At 41.0% G+C, this 17,695-nt stretch overlaps 1 protein-coding gene across 2 annotated transcripts in view; it reads right to left on the bottom strand.

The window, feature by feature from the left end:
* The window catches only part of LOC139162083 (ephrin type-B receptor 5), a 254,307-nt gene that overhangs the window by 193,307 nt on the left and 43,305 nt on the right, over positions 1–17,695 (bottom strand). For both annotated transcript variants that reach the window (XM_070742108.1, XM_070742109.1), the window contains exon 2: positions 4,869–5,089. In XM_070742108.1, the coding sequence (XP_070598209.1) occupies positions 4,869–4,941 (73 nt within the window). In that variant the 5' untranslated portion in view covers positions 4,942–5,089. The remainder of the gene's footprint in view (positions 1–4,868; positions 5,090–17,695) is intronic.

Raw genomic sequence — 17,695 nt, forward strand, 5'->3', positions numbered from 1 at the left:
GAGGCTCCCCTCACTGAGAAACTCCACCTCCAAACTTCCATTGCCAGCGAAGCGCCCGTTTTTGTGCTGCTGGGATTCCCCTGCAGCATCACAAAAACACGGAAGTCCGGAGGTGGGGTTTCCCATGGAGAAGAGCCAAAGGGGAATCCCAGCAGCGCAAAAACAGCTGCTTCGCTGGCAATGGAAGTCCGGAGGCGGGGCATCCCAGCGACGGTGGTGGGTTTGTAAGGTGAAAATAGTTTGTAAGAAGAGGCAAAAAAATCTTAAACCCCGGGTTTGTATCTCAAAAAGTTTGTATGATGAGGTGTTTGTAAGACTGTACTTTTATTTTTATTTATTTATTTATTTATTTTGTCCAATACACAATAATACACAAAGGTTATAGAGGATACAGTAGAGAAGAAATACGAGATATAGGAGAGACTATAGGACAGGGGACGGAAGGCACTCTAGTAGTCTGGAGGACAGAAGGAAAAGGGGGGACATGATCGAAACATTTAAATATGTTAAACGGTTAAATAAGGTTCAGGCGGGAAGTGTTTTTAATAGGAAAGTGAACACAAGAACAAGGGGACACAATCTGAAGTTAGTTGGGGGGAAAGATCAAAAGCAACGTGAGAAAATATTATTTTACTGAAAGAGTAGTAGATCCTTGGAACAAACTTCCAGCAGACGTGGTAGATAAATCCACAGTAACTGAATTTAAACATGCCTGGGATAAACATATATCCATCCTAAGATAAAATACAGAAAATAGTATAAGGGCAGACTAGATGGACCATGAGGTCTTTTTCTGCCGTCAGAAGTCTATGTTTCTATGTTTCTAGCGCACTTATGTACGCCCCTTACTGACCTCTTAGGAATCTGGAGAGGTCAACCGTGGATAGTCTAAGGGTAAAATGTTGGGGGTTAGGGGATGATACTACGGAGTCCGGTAATGAGCTCCATGCTTCAACAACCCGATTACTAAAGTCATATTTTTTACAGTCTAGTTTGGAGCGGTTAATGTTAAGCTTGAATCTGTTGTGTGCTCTTGTGTTGTTGTGGTTGAAGCTGAAGTAGTCTTTGACAGGCAGGACATTGCAGCATATGATCTTGTGGACAATACTTAGATCATGTTTAAGGCGTCGTAGTTCTAAGCTTTCAAGACCCAGGATTGTAAGTCTAGTTTCATAGGGTATTCTGTTTCGAGTGGAGGAATGAAGGGCTCTTCTTGTGAACTATCCCTATCCCCACCCCTATTCCCAATTCCCAATTCTTCTTCTGTTTATTTTTATATTTCTGGGGTCAAGCATCTAGTTCCTTCACTTGCTTGTTTTAACTCATCCAGCTGCTTCTGCTATAAGCAGCCACTGAGGAAGGATTCCCTTCCCCCAACTCCAATCGGATGTTTATACTACAGAAATCCAATTATTTAAAGGAGCAGTCGGTTAGTTCACAACAGATAGCACACGGCTTGCAAGATGACAAGTGAGAGTGTGGCATAATTCTTCCCTTAATGTGCCAGCCATCTTCTATTCGACAATTAAAAAGCAAAATGCAAACTAAACTGCAGAGCAGGAATAGCAAAGCCAGACCAGCACAAAGCCCCTTTAAAATGTTTCCATACTACATTATATTTAACTCCCAAGATGTGATTATCAGTAGGAGCCTATTGCTGTATGAGATAACAATGGAGAGGAGTCAGATGACAAGGTTGATGATATATTTTCTCTTCTCTTTTCAAAACATTTCCATATGTAGAAGTCGCAGCACTTCTATACAATCGAATATATATATATTTATATATTTTGAATCCGCCTCAAAGTTTTCTCAAGATCATAATTGGTAACTTGAGTTAAAAATAAACTTCAAAAAGAATAAACATCTCACCTACGAATAAGACCTACATTCTTCTCCTTTTGCACGCCAGCAGTTTTCTCCCTTAAATTTTAATGAAGCTGCTACTCTGCCGAGATGAATGTGCTCCATCTGCATAACAATATTCTCCAAAAACAAGCGCCAGTTTGGGACAATGGCAAAGGAATGAGGCTAGAAACTGGGGGAGATTGTGAGTTCTAATCTACCTTCTGAAAAACCTTGCCAAGAAAAATGTGGAGATTTGTCCAGGCAATCTTCAAGAACTGGATACAATTGAATAGATGGTGGGGAAATCACCAAATAAAGCAAAAGTACCTCCTTGAAACTAATTTCACCTCTGGAGGCTGTTGGGGCCTGGATGGGTGTCAACAGACTCAAACTCAACCCAGACAAGACGGAGTGGCTGTGGGTTTTGCCTCCCAAGGACAATTCCATCTGCCCATCCATCACCCTGGGGGGGGGGGGAACTACTGACCCCCTCAGAGAGGGTCTGCAACTTGGGCGTCCTCCCTCGATCCACAGCTCACATTAGAGAACCATCTTTCGGCTGTGGCGAGGGAGGCGTTTGCCCAGGTTCGCCTGGTGCACCAGTTGCGGCCCTATTTAGACCGGGAGTCACTGCTCACAGTCACTCATGCCCTCATCACCTCAAGGTTTGACTACTGTAACGCTCTCTACATGGGGCTACCTTTGAAGAGTGTTCGGAAACTTCAGGTCGTGCAGAATGCAGCTGCGAGAGCAATCATGGGCTTTCCCAAATATGCCCATGTTACACCAACACTCCATAGTCTGCATTGGTTGCCGATCAGTTTCCGGTCACAATTCAAAGTGTTGGTTATGACCTATAAAGCCCTTCATGGCACCGGACCAGACTATCTCAGGGACCGCCTTCTGCTGCACGAATCCCAGCGACCAGTTAGGTCCCACAGAGTGGGTCTTCTCCGGGTCCCGTCAACTAAACAATGTCGCTTGGCGGGACCCAGGGGAAGAGCCTTCTCTGTGGCGGCCCCAGCCCTCTGGAACCAACTCCCCTCAGAGATCAGAATTGCTCCCACCCTCCTTGCCTTTCGTAAGCTTCTTAAAATCCACCCCTGCTGCCAGGCATGGGGGAATTGAGATACTCTTTCCCCCTAGGCCTTTACAATTTTATGCATGGTATGTCTGTATGTATGTTTGGGTTTTATAATAAGGGTTTTTAACTGTTTTAATATTGGATTGTCATATGCTGTTTACTACTGTTGTTAGCCGCCCCGAGTCTACGGAGAGGGGCGGCATACAAATCCAATCCAATCCAATCAAATCAAATCAATACTTTCTTTCTTTATTACTTATTTAATTAAATTTGTATGCCGCCCACTCCCAAAGGACTCAGGGCAGCTTTTCAGGGCTGCAACTATTGTCTCACAATGGTTGAATCTGCCCTGAAATCAGTACAATAAGGTGGTTTTTTTTAAAATTACCTCATAAATTACCGAGGATCCACAGATGTCCAGAAGATAAGAGGGAGATAATTCCTCATAAATACCATTTAAAGCAGGAGTGTCCAACCTTGGCAACTTTAAGACTTGTGGACTTCAATTCCTCAGCCAGCAAAGCTGAGTTTTAGGAATTCCAGAATTCTGGGAGTTGAAGTCCACAAGTCTTAAAGTTTATTTATTTATTTATTCATTCATTCATTCATTCATTCATTCATTCATTCATTTATTTTGTCCAATACACAATACATATTGAAGAGAATAGACACGAAGTATTAGATATAAAGAGAAGATATAAAAGTAGAGGAGAAGATATATGAAAGGAAGAAAAGATATATGATATACTGTATGAGATAAGGAGAGACAATTGGACAGGGGACGAAAGGCACACTAGTGCACTTATGTACGCCCCTTACTGACCTCTTAGGAACCTGGAGAGGTCAATCGTGGATAGTCTAATGGAGAAATGTTGGGGGTTAGGGGTTGACACTACTGAGTCCGGTAATGAGTTCCATGCTTCGACAACTCGATTGCTAAAGTCATATTTTTTTACAGTCAAGCTTGGAGCGATTAATATTAAGTTTGAATTTGTTGCGTGCTCTTGTGTTGTTGCGGTTGAAGCTGAAGTAGTGATTGACAGGCAGGACATTGCAAGTTGCCAAGTTTGGAGACCCCTGATCTAAAGATTGCTATCAAGAATGGTGAGAGTCTCAGTGGCTCCTTAGGTTGACTCCTTAGGTTTTCTTATACAGTTTTTAATATTAAATTTAAATCTGAGATTTTTATCACTTTCTACTTTCTTTAGCATTCTTGAAAAGTGTGTTTGTTTTGTTGCCTTTTGCAGTGTGGACTATAATGACTGTAGTAATTGTAATGGAGTAATTGTAATAACTGAAATAATTCTAATGTCTTTCAGGATTCACAGAAGCTTAGTAGAGTTTTTCTTAATGGCAAGAAGTTTGGGGTTTTAATAATAAATTAGCATGTGAGCATATTTAATATGTATTAAATATATAAATTAAAGAGTGGGGCTGAGACAAGATGTACTGTAAAAAGCCAACAAAAATGTAGACTCGGGGTTTTTTTGTTTTTTGTTTTAAATTAGAACTGGAAAACTGAAGGTTTGAGAATTTTGATCAGCTTTCCTTCAGCCCTACGATATATCTGGCATAAAATATGTAGAAGGGTCATTAAACAATCAGTACTCACAAGAGCAAAACTGCCTAGCAAAGGATCAGTAAGGATCTCCAGTTAGCTCTGAAAGTATTAGTCAGCAGTACATGCCACTTGTAAATAAAGAAGCTGTGAATAAGTATTTGGGAAAGGTGGAAGGAAAGAGAAGAAGAGGACAGCTACTAGCAACAAGATGGATGGATTCGGTTCCAGCACCAGCACTGTGGGGAGACCTGAAAGAATAGATTAGGGACAGACTGTCATGGAGGGAAATGACCTTATGTGATCACTATGAATCAAAAATGATTTGGTGGCACATAATCGATCAATAATTTTTCAATTATGGAGTGAATCATTTACCTTCTAGAGAAGATGCTAGGCCAAGAAGGCACATTATCCATAGCCAAACCATTATCACTGCTTGTTCTTTCATCCTCCTGATGGTGTTAGGATCCACTTAGTTTCTCCAGCACTTCCAGCATCTTCCATAAACCGGAGTTACCACAACAGAGGACAAGAAAGGCCACAGGTCTAAACGTAGCAAAACACAGGCAGCTCCGCATGAAAACAGGTGAAGGGCTCTGCAATAAAAGAAGAAAGTGATAGACAAATGCTATTATACCAACCCTTCTAAATCAACTACCCTGAAAAACTCCCTGATTTAATATCCTACCACGAAAGGGGGGGAAAAACCCATAAATCATTATTTAATAAATTGTTTTCTTACTTGTCCTAAAATCTTACATAAAGTTGCTCTGGGAGAATACCCTTATGCACAAATTGGACTTCCCTTTGGAGAATTTCTCAATGCAAGCTCATCATTCATTTGGCGGGACCCAGGAGAAGAGCCTTCTCTGTGGTGGCCCCAACCCTCTGGAACCAGCTCCCGCCAGATATCAGAGTTGCCCCCACCCGCCTTGCCTTTTGCAAGCTCCTTAAAACCCACCTCTGTCGTCAGGCATGGGGGAATTGAAATTTTTCCCTTCCCCCTAGACTTATAGAATTTATACATGGTATGCTTGTTTTTATGATTGCTTTCTTAAATTGGGGTTTTTTAGATTATTTTTAATATTAGATTTGTTTACATTGTCTTCTTTATTGTTGTTAGCCGCCCCGAGTCTTCGGAGAGGGGCGGCATAGAAATCTAATAAATAAAATAATAAATAAAGAAAGATTGCATGCTATGTGTAGTGTCTATTCTAAACATTCATTGAAAGCACATTCCACTACCAATGATTGAAACATAAGTTTATAACACAATCCTCATTTTCATAGCTTCTTCCTCACTGTTTGACCTTTGGTGGATCTTAAGACTAGTGCAAAGTAGTGAAAGATGGCGAAATAGTAAAGAGGTTGGACTGGGATGAGTGAGATCTAGTATCTAATTCCCACATAGCCTATGAGTATCTTTAATCTAAACCCTTTCTCTCCATCCACAAACCCTACCTCACAAAGTAGTCTGAAAAGAATACAATTTGGGGGAGGCCACAGGTGTGCCATTCAGATCTGCTAGAGGAAATGTCAGTTATGCGATATATAAAAAATAACTAAATACCCCCAGCCACATCCCAATATCAGCTTTCATTTCCACTTTTGTAATTTCATTCATTACCTATGTCATGTCAGACCTAATAGCCTTTACATCCAGCATGAATAACAAGTATTCTTTTCTAATTTTGCATCAACAGAGACAAGTTGGTACTGTGGTTCATTCACCAGGCTTGAAACTGTATACTGCACGAGTCAAAAAGAGGGCGGGGAAAATATTTACTGCCCCTCACATCCTGGACACAAACTGTTTCAACTTCTACCCTCAAAACGTCACTACAGAGCACTGCACACCAAGACAACTAGACACAAGAACAGTTTTTTTCCGACCGCCATCACTCTACTAAACAAATACTTCCCTCAACACTGTCAGACTTTTTAATAAATCTGCACTTCTATTCTACTAGTTTTTCTCATCATTCCTATCATCCTTTTCCTCCCACTTAGGACTGTATGACTGTAACTTGTTGCTTATATCCTAAGATTTTTATTAATATTGCTTCTTAATTGCTTATTTGACCCCTATGACAATCATTAAGTGTCGTACCACATGATTCTTGACAAATGTATATTTTATTTTATGTACACTGAGAACATATGCACCAAGACAAATTCCTTGTGTGTCCAATCACACTTGGCCAATAAAATTCTATTCTATTCTATTCTAGTCCTGCTTTTAGGCACAAAGCCAGCTGGTGATTGTGGGCCAGTCCCCTTCTCTCAACCGTAGCGATTGGGTAAGCAGTTCGAAAAAACCTGACCAAGAAAACTTCAGGGACATGTCCAAGTAGTTGCCAGGAGTCAACTTTCATGTCCTGACTTCATGGCATGAAAGTTGGAGACGGAAGCAAAGTATGGGGACGGAACAGGTGCTTGGGGGTGAGGCCCCAAGTCTGCAGAGAGGGGTGGCATACAAATCTAATAAATAATAATATATACCAGGAAAACCTATCTGGAGAAATGGCAGAAGACAGCCAGGAGGAAGGCAACAAAAAAATAAATGTTGAGGAAGCAGGAGAAGAAGCATGCATGGGTAGATTAAAGGCTGAGGAGAAGGCATAATTCAAGTAGACAATCAGTAATCCCATATCAAGCAATAGCTTGAAAAGTACCAAGCGATGAGCCAGAGACTTGGTTAGGGACAAGTTGAGGTCAAAACAAAGCAGGAGTAGAGAACAGGAAATCAAGTGGCTTTCAGCAACGGAAGCTGTCCATGCTCTGTTTATTTTTTTTTTAAGTTTATTTATTGGTTTTTATACAAATACAAAAGACTAAAACAAATATTGTTCACATTTGTAATTTACAGATCATGAGCCATTCTATTGCATTCCTTATTAACCTATCTGTATATAATATATATTATTCAAAGGGATAGGATATGTGTGGTAAGCAAAATAGGTTAGTAGTAGTTAATTATACTTATAAGTGTATAGATATATCACTGAGATACTGAGATAGATACAGAAGTTAATATGTCAAAAGTTATTACTGCTTATCCATTTGTGTTTATATTCTTTTACTCGTTGCCTGAATTATGTGTATGTATTTATCTATTTAATCAGTACAACTACATTGTGTCATATTCCCCTATCTCTTTCCTCCATCCATTTATACCAATTTTTCCATATCTCATAGAATTCTTTGCTATTTGTACCCTTGATTTCCATGGTCATTTTGTCCATTCTGCACATTTGAAAATCTTGTCTATTAAGTTGTTTTCTGATGGGATCTTTTCGTTCTTCCATAGCTGAGCATATGATATTCTGGCCATGCACAGTTTAAATCCACTCCCCTCTGAGCACACCCAGGTTAGGCTCTCCCTGCTCAGACTTTGCCAATAATGATGCACGGGTCTTGGTTATACAGCCAGCATCTTGCCACTTGCTCATGAGGCACTTCATTTGCCAGGATGCAGGATCCTAATGCCAGGAAAGGTGGCCCTGCTTCTTGGAGCCCAGGACATCAAAACTAACTCAAAGCCATGTGCACATATAGCATCTTTGCCTGGCATCTTTATTCTGCACTTCCAAAAAATCATGCATGTACTGCATATACATTTTCTTTTCGATTCTTCCGAAGTTTCATTACTGATCCTAGGTTTTCTTCAATGATTACTTTTCCTATGCAACTTCTAATTACTTTTCCTATGCAACTCCTGAAGTTAGTTGGGGAAAAGATCAAAAGCAACACGAGAAAATATTATTTTACTGAAAGAGTAGTAGATCCTTGGAACAAACTTCCAGCAGATGTGTTTGGTAAATCCACAGTAACTGAATTTAAACATGCCTGGGATAAACATATATCCATCCTAAGATAAAATACAGGAAATATTATAAGGGCAGAGTCTTCGGAGAGGGGCGGCATACAAATCCAAATAATAAATAGATGGAACATGAGGTCTTTTTCTGCCGTCAGTCTTCTATCTTTCTATGTTTCTAATTATGACGGGATGGAGAAACGTATCAGAAAAGACTTAATGAACTCAATCTGAATAGTCTGGAGGACAGAAGGAAAAGGGGGGACATGATCGAAACATTTAAATATGTTAAAGGGTTAAATAAGGTTCAGGAGGGAAGTGTTTTTAATAGGAAAGTGAACACAAGAACAAGGGGACACAATCTGAAGTTAATTGGGAGAAAGATCAAAAGCAACGTGAGAAAATATTATTTCACTGAAAGAGTAGTAGATCCTTGGAACAAACTTCCAGCAGACGTGGTTGGTAAATCCACAGTAATTGAATTTAAACATGCCTGGGATAAACATATATCCATTGTAAGATGAAATACAGGAAATAGTATAAGGGCAGACTAGATGGATCATGAGGTCTTTTTCTGCCGTCAATCTTCTTTTTCTATCTTTCTATGTTTCTATGAAACCGTGCTGTGAGACCAGACTAGTCAATTCACATTTCTGAAATCAGGATGTGAGTCAGGAAATAATTGAAATCCAGGATTTATATTTTTCAGCATGTTTCTGAACAGTTATCCAAACAAATATGTGTATGTCGGGGACATATGTACAAAAATAAAAGTCTTGTTTAGAAACTGTACAAAGAAGCTTTTAATGTAAGTGAAAGCGCTTACAAGAAAACTCTGGGTTATGTAAGGACATGCATTAGGAGTCGTGTACACACGAAGAGTTTCAAAGTAGACAAAATAAAGTTTTTCTACACAAAATGAATGCTTTATACAACACTGGTCACTCAAGAAGTAATATTGAAGAAAGGCTTAATGAAATGAATTAATGGCAATCACTCCTATTAAATGAGATAAATTTTTACATTCAGCGATTATGTATCACTGCATACCAACTGATGGACAAATGTATTCTGTCTGCCCCCATGCTTCCTAGTTATCTGGCTGGAGATAGTGATGGTTATTTTTTTCCTTTTTATCAGCAGACACCATGTGCCTTCTAAGAGAGATTAGTGGTCTTAATGCTATCAAGCAAAGGATAAGATAGGTCAAATTTGCTATTTCCTCTTGAATGGATATTTTTCTGGTAGGAGAACATGGAGAATATTGGAATGGACTTGAGTATATTTGAATGGACTGGACTGGACTAGAATAGAGTGGGAATCATAATACAATGACAGCCAAGCCTTCCGAAAAGTTCTATGGCAGAACAACTGAATTATAAAACCTTACCTGAGAGGATTCACAGTATACATATGAGTGTATATATATGAGTGATCAATAATGCGTATAATATATGTTCTGCCTGACTGGCTCAGGCAATGCGTAATAGTCCAAGGAAAAGAAATCAAACACACACGTGCTCTGCTAATCAGCAAACTTGTACCGGTATTAAATAAACAAAAAAGGGTTACTCAAAACAGTTCTTAGTGTCCGAAAACAATGATAGTACAAGGCTTACTTCAGCCGCATACAAAAACACAGGAAAAAACAAACAAAGACAACCTGGAATGAGCAAAGACGTTTCAGGAGTCCTTTTGAATCTTTGGAGCAAATAGCAAGTCCCAGAGTTTTCACCTCCCACTTGTCTGAAAAAGCTGGATTGAAAACTCCAATGGCACGGAACAGAAACTTCAGAGCAGGAACCACAAAATAACACAGATAAACAGCCACAGTTTGCCTTGGCCCTTTGTTCCTTTTTATCCCTTTAGCCCTCATTAAGGGAACCACACCCAGCCCTCAGTATAAGAACCACACCCATCCCAGGTGTTACTATGATGACTTGTAATACTCCTTCAATCGATCCCTTCTCTGCATAGCTCTTCGGCTACGCAGATCAATATATTGATCAGCAGAAGAATCCAGAGACGAAAGACTGTCTGAGGGACTGCATGCCAAATCCCCTGGGCTGTCTGCTGAATCCTGTGTCCCAGTGGCCTCGTCCTCCTGGCTGTCTGCCACGCCTTCCTGGCTGTCTGCCACATCTTCCTGGCTGTCAGCCAGGCTTTCACATTCACTTTGTGCCGCATCTCTCCCCATCTGTGGGAGCAATGGCTGGCCCAGGCCCAAACACAACAATATATATACACAGTATATATGTGAGTGATCAATGCCTGGAATGCACTACCTGATTCTGTGGTTTCTTCCCCAAACCCCAAAAACTTTAACCTTAGACTTTCTACAGTTGACCTCACCCCATTCCTAAGGGGTCTGTAAGGGGTGTGCATAAGTGCACCATTGTGCCTACCATCCCTGTCTTACTGTCCTATTGTCCTAATTTACCTATACGTACAGTATTTTTCAGACTACATAAGATGCACTGGAGTATAAAACACACCTTAGTTTTTGTGGAGGAAAATAGGGAAAAGAATCTCCTTATTCATCTGGCTCACGTCCTTAGCCAGTATATTATTTTATCCCTGGTTAGGGCTTTAAAAAAACTTTATTCCTAGAGTGTAACAATGAAAGAGTTTGCAAGCCGGTAAGAGCTGGGAACATCATTAGCACCTCGTTAGGATTGGAAAGAAACATTTGGAGCAAGTTAGATCAATTAAAAAAATTTGCAAAGACTTAGGGCTTGGAAAACATTATTTGCAGAGAGTAACAATGAAAGAGCTTGCAAGATAGTAAGAGCTGGGAACATTGTTAGCACCTGGTTAAGCTGAAAATAAACTTATTCAGAGCAAGTGAGAGCAATGGAAAAAATACCCTGGAAAGTCTTAGGGCTTGGAAAACATTATTTTCCAAAGATCAAAAGCAACATGGGAAAATATTATTTTACTGAAAGAGTAGTAGATCCTTGGAACAAACTTCCAGCAGACGTGGTTGGTAAATCCACAGTAACTGAATTTAAACATGCCTGGGATAAACATATATCCATTGTAAGATAAAATACAGGAAATAGTATAAGGGCAGACTAGATGGACCATGAGGTCTTTTTCTGCCGTCAGTCTTCTATGTTTCTATGTTTCTATTCGCAGAGAGTAACAATGAAAGAGCTTGCAAGCCGGTAAGAGCTGGGAATTGTTAGCACCTAGTTAGGGCTGGAAAGAAACTTATTTGGAGCAAGTTAGAGCAATGAAAAAAAACCTGCAAAGACTTGGGCTTGGAAAACATTCTCTGCAGAGAGAAACAATGAAAGAGCCTGCAAGGTAAAAGCTGGGAAAATCGTTAGCAGCTAGTTAGGGCTGGGGGGAAAAAGGTACATTCAGAGTATAAAATGCACCCAAATCATCAGTCTCTTTTTGGGAGGAAAAAGGTGCTATCTTGTACATGTTTTTGACAAACAAACAGATAAACACAATAGAGACATGCCAAAACTGCTTGCAACTGCAATAGATTTCCAGGCAATTCCCATTGTTGGCTAGTAAGTCAGTATTTGTACTCCCTAAGACTCTGTAGGAATCTGAGTTTTATTTGAGATGTTGACACCAGCTAAACTGTTTCCTACATAAACAACCTGACTTTATATATCCTGTCTTTCTCTATCCAATACCTGCCACTCCTTGTTCTCAGAGGAACTATATGTGTCAAGCTATGCTTGAAAAAGAAAAAAAATAAGGATAGGGGATTGGGAGATTTAGCAACTCCATCCTTCCTGGATATTTATTTGTCTGCATAGCATTGGTGGTATGGACTTATAACCAGTCAGAAATAACAGCATAGAAACCAAAATATAAACATTTCTCTTCAGAAACTCAAAAGCCACATAATTTGTACTTTGCATCTGGGATGTATTGTATGATTCTGTTACGCAGGCAGGATCTGAGTAAAAGAAGAAAAACAAAATACAACAAGTATTTTGGCCAGCTTGGAAATCTCCATCTCGTTTTCCCTGGCATCTATTTAATTTATTCATAAAACCCACAAATCCAGAATGATGAATTTGAATAGGCTCATCCAGCCATCTGTCACCTATGACCCAGGAAACTCAATGAAAGAATTCTCAAGTAAACAAGCATTTCTGAAAGCCAAAAAGGGTGTCAGAACTGAGTGCACAGCTTTCTTCTGGAACATATCCAAAGCAAGCACCAAACAACCCAAGTCTAATGGGAAGCATCTTTCAAACTTTTTACAATTTCCAATCTTTTTAACTTTGGGCAGAAGATAATCTTCTTGGCCTATCCAGTGAAGTTTTAAATACTTAAAATGGACTGAAAGTTCTGAAAGTTGGCAAGTCTCAAAGTATGACTGGAATTTTTTAGGATTTGTTCTACTGTAATCTGTACAGTAGCATTTCTGAAAGATGGGCGAAAGACATAGGTTAAGTTATTTTCTTCCTGCAAGCTACAATCTGGGTCAGTCACCAGGAGCCTCTGGTGCTGGTGACAGACCCAGATTGTATCTTGCAGCATTTATTTTATTTATTTATTTGTTGTGATTCAGCCTGCAGCTCCTCAGGGACTGGCTGCGTCTCTGCTGGATCCATGCCCGGAGGAGGAGGACAGTGACCAGTGACCAGGAGGGGGAGGAACAGGCAGACGGGGGAGAGGAAAGTCAGGAAGAGGAGGAGGGAGAGCAGCCTGAGAGCCCCGGGGGGGGGGGGCTCTCCCCAGCCAGTAGCTTGGAGTCAGTAGGGGATGAAGCCCAAGATGTCATTGATGAGACAGCGACGTGCAGAGCAACGAAAAGAGCAGTTAAAGACATATTTTCACCATTGAATGAGAAACAGCTGGGGTTGGGTGTGGTCCTCATCAGCAGGGTTTAAAAGGCAGGCAAGCCCTTGCAGCCATGTGGAGTATTATCAGCTTGGTGTGGCGTTATCCTGTCTTGTTTCTCGGCGTCTCCGTTCCTGGCTTGTGGCCCAGCAGCTTTGGAAGATCCGTGGGAGGTGTAGGCCTGCTATCTCCAGCCTTGGTTTGGCAGCAAGAATTCTGTATTGCTGCATGGACTTTTGGCCTTCGTGAATATATCTGAAGATACAGCATTTTCCTGTTTGTAAGGACATTTTCTGTTACCTGTGGTTTTTCTTGCATTTTATAAAACTGCCTTTGCCTTTTACCAGTGTGTCTGGATTCTCTTTTTGGGTTGGTATTGGCTTCTGGAGTGACCCAAACAGAACATATTTATTTTATTTATTTTTTTATGCCGCCCTTCTCCTTAGACTCAGGGTGGCTTACAACATGTTAGCAATAGCACTTTTTAACAGAGCCAGCATATTGCCCCCACAATCCGGGTCCTCATTTTACCCACCTCAGCAGGATGGAAGGCTGAGTCAACCTTGAGCCGGTGATGAGATTTGAACCGCTGACCTTCAGATCTACAGTCAGCTTCAGTGGCCTGCAGTACAGCACTCTACCTGCTGTGCCACCCCAGCTCCTGGGACACAGATTTTCTTTTAATGTTTGCTACTCATCAGTTTCTAGCAGGCACAAGGTTCAATCAAACTATTTCTGTGGCTCATAGGCACTATTTCTGCCCCTCTACCATTGTCTGTCTCTATAAAGCCCTACCTGGCATGGGACCAGATTACCTAAGGGACCGCCTCCTGCCGCATGAATCCCAGTGACCCACAGAGTCGGCGTTCTACAGGCCCCGTCAACTAGACAATGTCAGTTGGTGGAGTCTAAGGGAAGAGCCTACTCTGTGGGGGGGCCCAGCCCTCTGGAATCTGCTCCCCCCAGAGATTTGTATTGCCCCCACCCTCCTTGCCTTTTGCAAGAGTCTAAAGACTCACCTATGCCACCAAGCTTGGGGTATTAGATTCTGTCCCCTGGGCGATGAATGCATAGTAGGTTTGTTGATTGAATGGATATGTATGTATTTTAATTTGTTCTTTAGTTTTCTGATGTAATTCTTAATTTAATTTATTGAATTTTGATGTACAGTATATTGTCTTTTTCATATGTTGTAAGCCGCCCTGAGTCATTGGAGAGGAGCGGCACATAAATCCAATAAAACTAAACTAAACTATTATGTCCAACTTCTTTGCAGTATCACTGCTTATCTTCCAGGAGTATCAATCAGAAAGCCTGGCAATCCTTGGAAAAAGTTCAAGGTCATTGAAGTCAAGGGTGAAAAAACTGAAAGGGTCAATCAGGTCGGAAGACTTTATAAGGTCTGGATTTGCAAGCTATCTTGAGAAAGCTACAAAAACTCACAGGCATCAGTTCACTCGAAATATGTAACAGCAGCCAACAGTGCAACCCTATACAACTCAGTAATAAGGTTGACAAGAATTGTTTATGAAAAACAGCCCTGAATAAAGAAACAATTGGATTGACTAGAGTTGTTGAAGTTGGAGAGTTAATTAAAAACTCTTTAGCAATTAACACTCAAAAATAGGCCTGGATATACACCAAACCAAACAACTACAAAACCATTTTGCCAGAATAGAGTATCAAAACTACTAAAGCATCGGTATGAATGCAGTTCATACTCCCTTCCCTTTGCATTTTTTTCAGCAATAAGTATCTAAATTCTTGATGTGGAGACAGGTATTTAAACTGTTTCAATTGCTAGATTCCACCTAGTTTTTTAAAAAATTACAATCTTTGCCTGCAACATTGTTCCCTATGTGATGTCCCAATTATTTACCTCCTTATTTCAAGAGATTTCCAGCTGACCCAACATCTGTCAGCTATATGAGATGGATAGCTATATAAATTTAAGAAATCAATCAAGCTTTTCAACAGTTAATTCTACAATGAGCTCACTGCTCTACAGACGGTAAAGGGGACACCACGAAAGCTCACCAGCAAACCTGAAAAGATCTTAGTGATAACCAGATCAAACTTTTTGTACTGGATAAAAGTTGGGAGCAATTTTAGTCGCCAATAGAACTCTACAGTCACATCCGAGAGCAAAATATAGATTCCCTTCTGCAAATCTGTATGTACCTGGTACATTCATATGTAACAAAATATTGTTTGGGCAAACACCTTTTCTTCACTTTATTTATTTATTTATTTATTGGATTTGTATACCGCCCCTCTCCATAGACTCGGGGCGGCTAACAACAATGATAAAAACAGCATGTAACAATCCAATCCAGTACTAAAATAACTAAAAAAAACCTTATTATAAAAACCAAACATACATACAGACATACCATGCGTAAATTGTAAAGGCCTAGGGGGGAAGAATATCTCAGTTCCCCCATGCCTGACAACAGAGGTGGGTTTTAAGAAGTTTACGAAAGGCGAGGAGGGTGGGGGCAATTCTAATCTCTGGGGGGGAGTTGGTTCCAAAGGGCCGGGGCCGCCACAGATAAGGCTCTTCCCCTGGGTCCCGCCAAACAACATTGTTTAGTTGATGGGATCTGGAGAAGATCCACTCTGTGAGACCTAACTTGTCGCTGGGATTCGTGCAGCAGAAGGCGGTCCCTGAGATAATCTGGTCCGGTGCCATGAAGGGCTTTATAGGTCATAACCAACACTTTGAATTGTGACCGGAAACTGATTGGCAACCAATGCAGACTGCGGAGTGTTGGTGTAACATGGGCATATTTGGGAAAGCCCATGATTGCTCTCGCAGCTGCTTTCTGCACGATCTGAAGTTTCCGAACACTTTTCAGAGGTAGCCCCATGTAGAGAGCATTGCAGTAGTCGAGCCTCGAGGTGATGAGGGCATGAGTGACTGTGAGCAGTGACTCCCGGTCCAAATAGGGCCGCAACTGTTGCACCAGGCAAACCTGGGCAAACGCCCCCCTCGCCACTTTACATTCACAACTGGATGATTTACCTACACACATGCAAAAGCAGAGAGGAGTGAAAGTGACTTTCCCTCCTTTCCAGGAGGAGGAAAAATGAGAAGGAAAAAGAAGAAAGAACAACAATGCAACATATGGTTTCATTTTGCTCAATTTCTGCTTATCTTCATGCAGGGCTGGGTATATTTTGAGGCCTGGCCCCTTTCCAATTAAATGAAGCCATACAGATGGGAGCAAGTGGTGTGGGTGGGTTTCCTAATCATGAAATGCACCACTGTATATACCTCTTGACTAATATAAAACTGTGAACATCTTCACTTAATGCAAACCCAACTTCTTTTTTGAATTTTTGGAGAGCTAGTTTCGTCTAGTGCTGTGATGGCGAACCTGTGGCACGTGGAGCAATATCTGAGGGCAGGTGAGGCATTGCCCTCAGGTATAGCTGAGGGCGATGTCTCAGCTCATTGCCCTCAGCTCCAGCACGCATGTGTACACTGGCCAGCTGATTTTTGGCCTTCCGGAGAGCATGTGTGCACTGGCCAGCTGATTTTCAGCATCTGGAACCTGTGGGTCGAGACTTTTCTAAAGTGTGGAGAAGGTGAAAATGGCACACACCCCTGCCTTCCGGAAGGCCAAAAATCAGCTGAAATCCATTTTTTGCCATCCACAGGTTCCAGAAGCTTCAGTGAGCCCTGCGTGCATATGCAGGGGGGAGCATGGAAGAGGGTTGTATGTGTATATGCAGGACATTACATTATGGGTGTGGGCACAAGAATGTGCCTACACCCATAATGTAATGTCCTGCACATACACATACAACCCTTTTGGCACCCAAGCAAAAACAGGTTTGCCATCACTGGTCTAGTGATTAAGGCACCAGGATTAACTGGGTTCTAGTCCCAGTTTAAGCATGAAAGCTGTCTGGGTGATTTGGGGCTCTCTCTCTCTCTCTCTCTCTCTCTCTCTCTCTCTCTCTCTCTCTCTCTCTCTCTCCCTCCCTCTCTGTCCCCCCCTCTCTGTCCCCCCCTCTCTCTCTCCCTCTCCCTCCCTCCCTCCCCCCCTCCCTTCCTCTCTCTCTCTCCCTCCCTCCCCCCTCTCTCCAACCACTTCAGAGAATTGTTATTGTGGAGAAACCAGTAGGAGGAAAGGGTATTGCATATGCGGGACATCTTGAGTTACTTATAAACTATTTATACAGTTACTTATAAAAGCCATACATGAAGAGATATAATAACAGAGGGATTGAAATTCTAATAAATAAAATAAGTTTGTATATCACACTTTTTTACTTGATTGGACTGCTTGGGTTTCAGACAATGTCAAAACTGCTGTATTTTCTGTTTCTATCATGTCAATTCAGAAACAGGTAAACTGTTATAAAATATAAATACAGGTATACCGTTTCTGGAAAATGTGTTCAGATCATCCCTCTCTTGTTAAATTAACACTATGGAAATGTTCAGATTTAAAACTGGATCAACTAGGAGATGACAAAAAAGAGGGTTTGGGGAGGGAGTCCTTTTCCTTTTTTTAGATTAAAAGGTAAATTTATTTATTTGTTTGTTTATTTATTT

This window comes from Erythrolamprus reginae, chromosome 2, assembly GCF_031021105.1.
Source record: "Erythrolamprus reginae isolate rEryReg1 chromosome 2, rEryReg1.hap1, whole genome shotgun sequence".
Classification (NCBI taxonomy): Eukaryota; Metazoa; Chordata; class Lepidosauria; order Squamata; family Dipsadidae; genus Erythrolamprus; species Erythrolamprus reginae.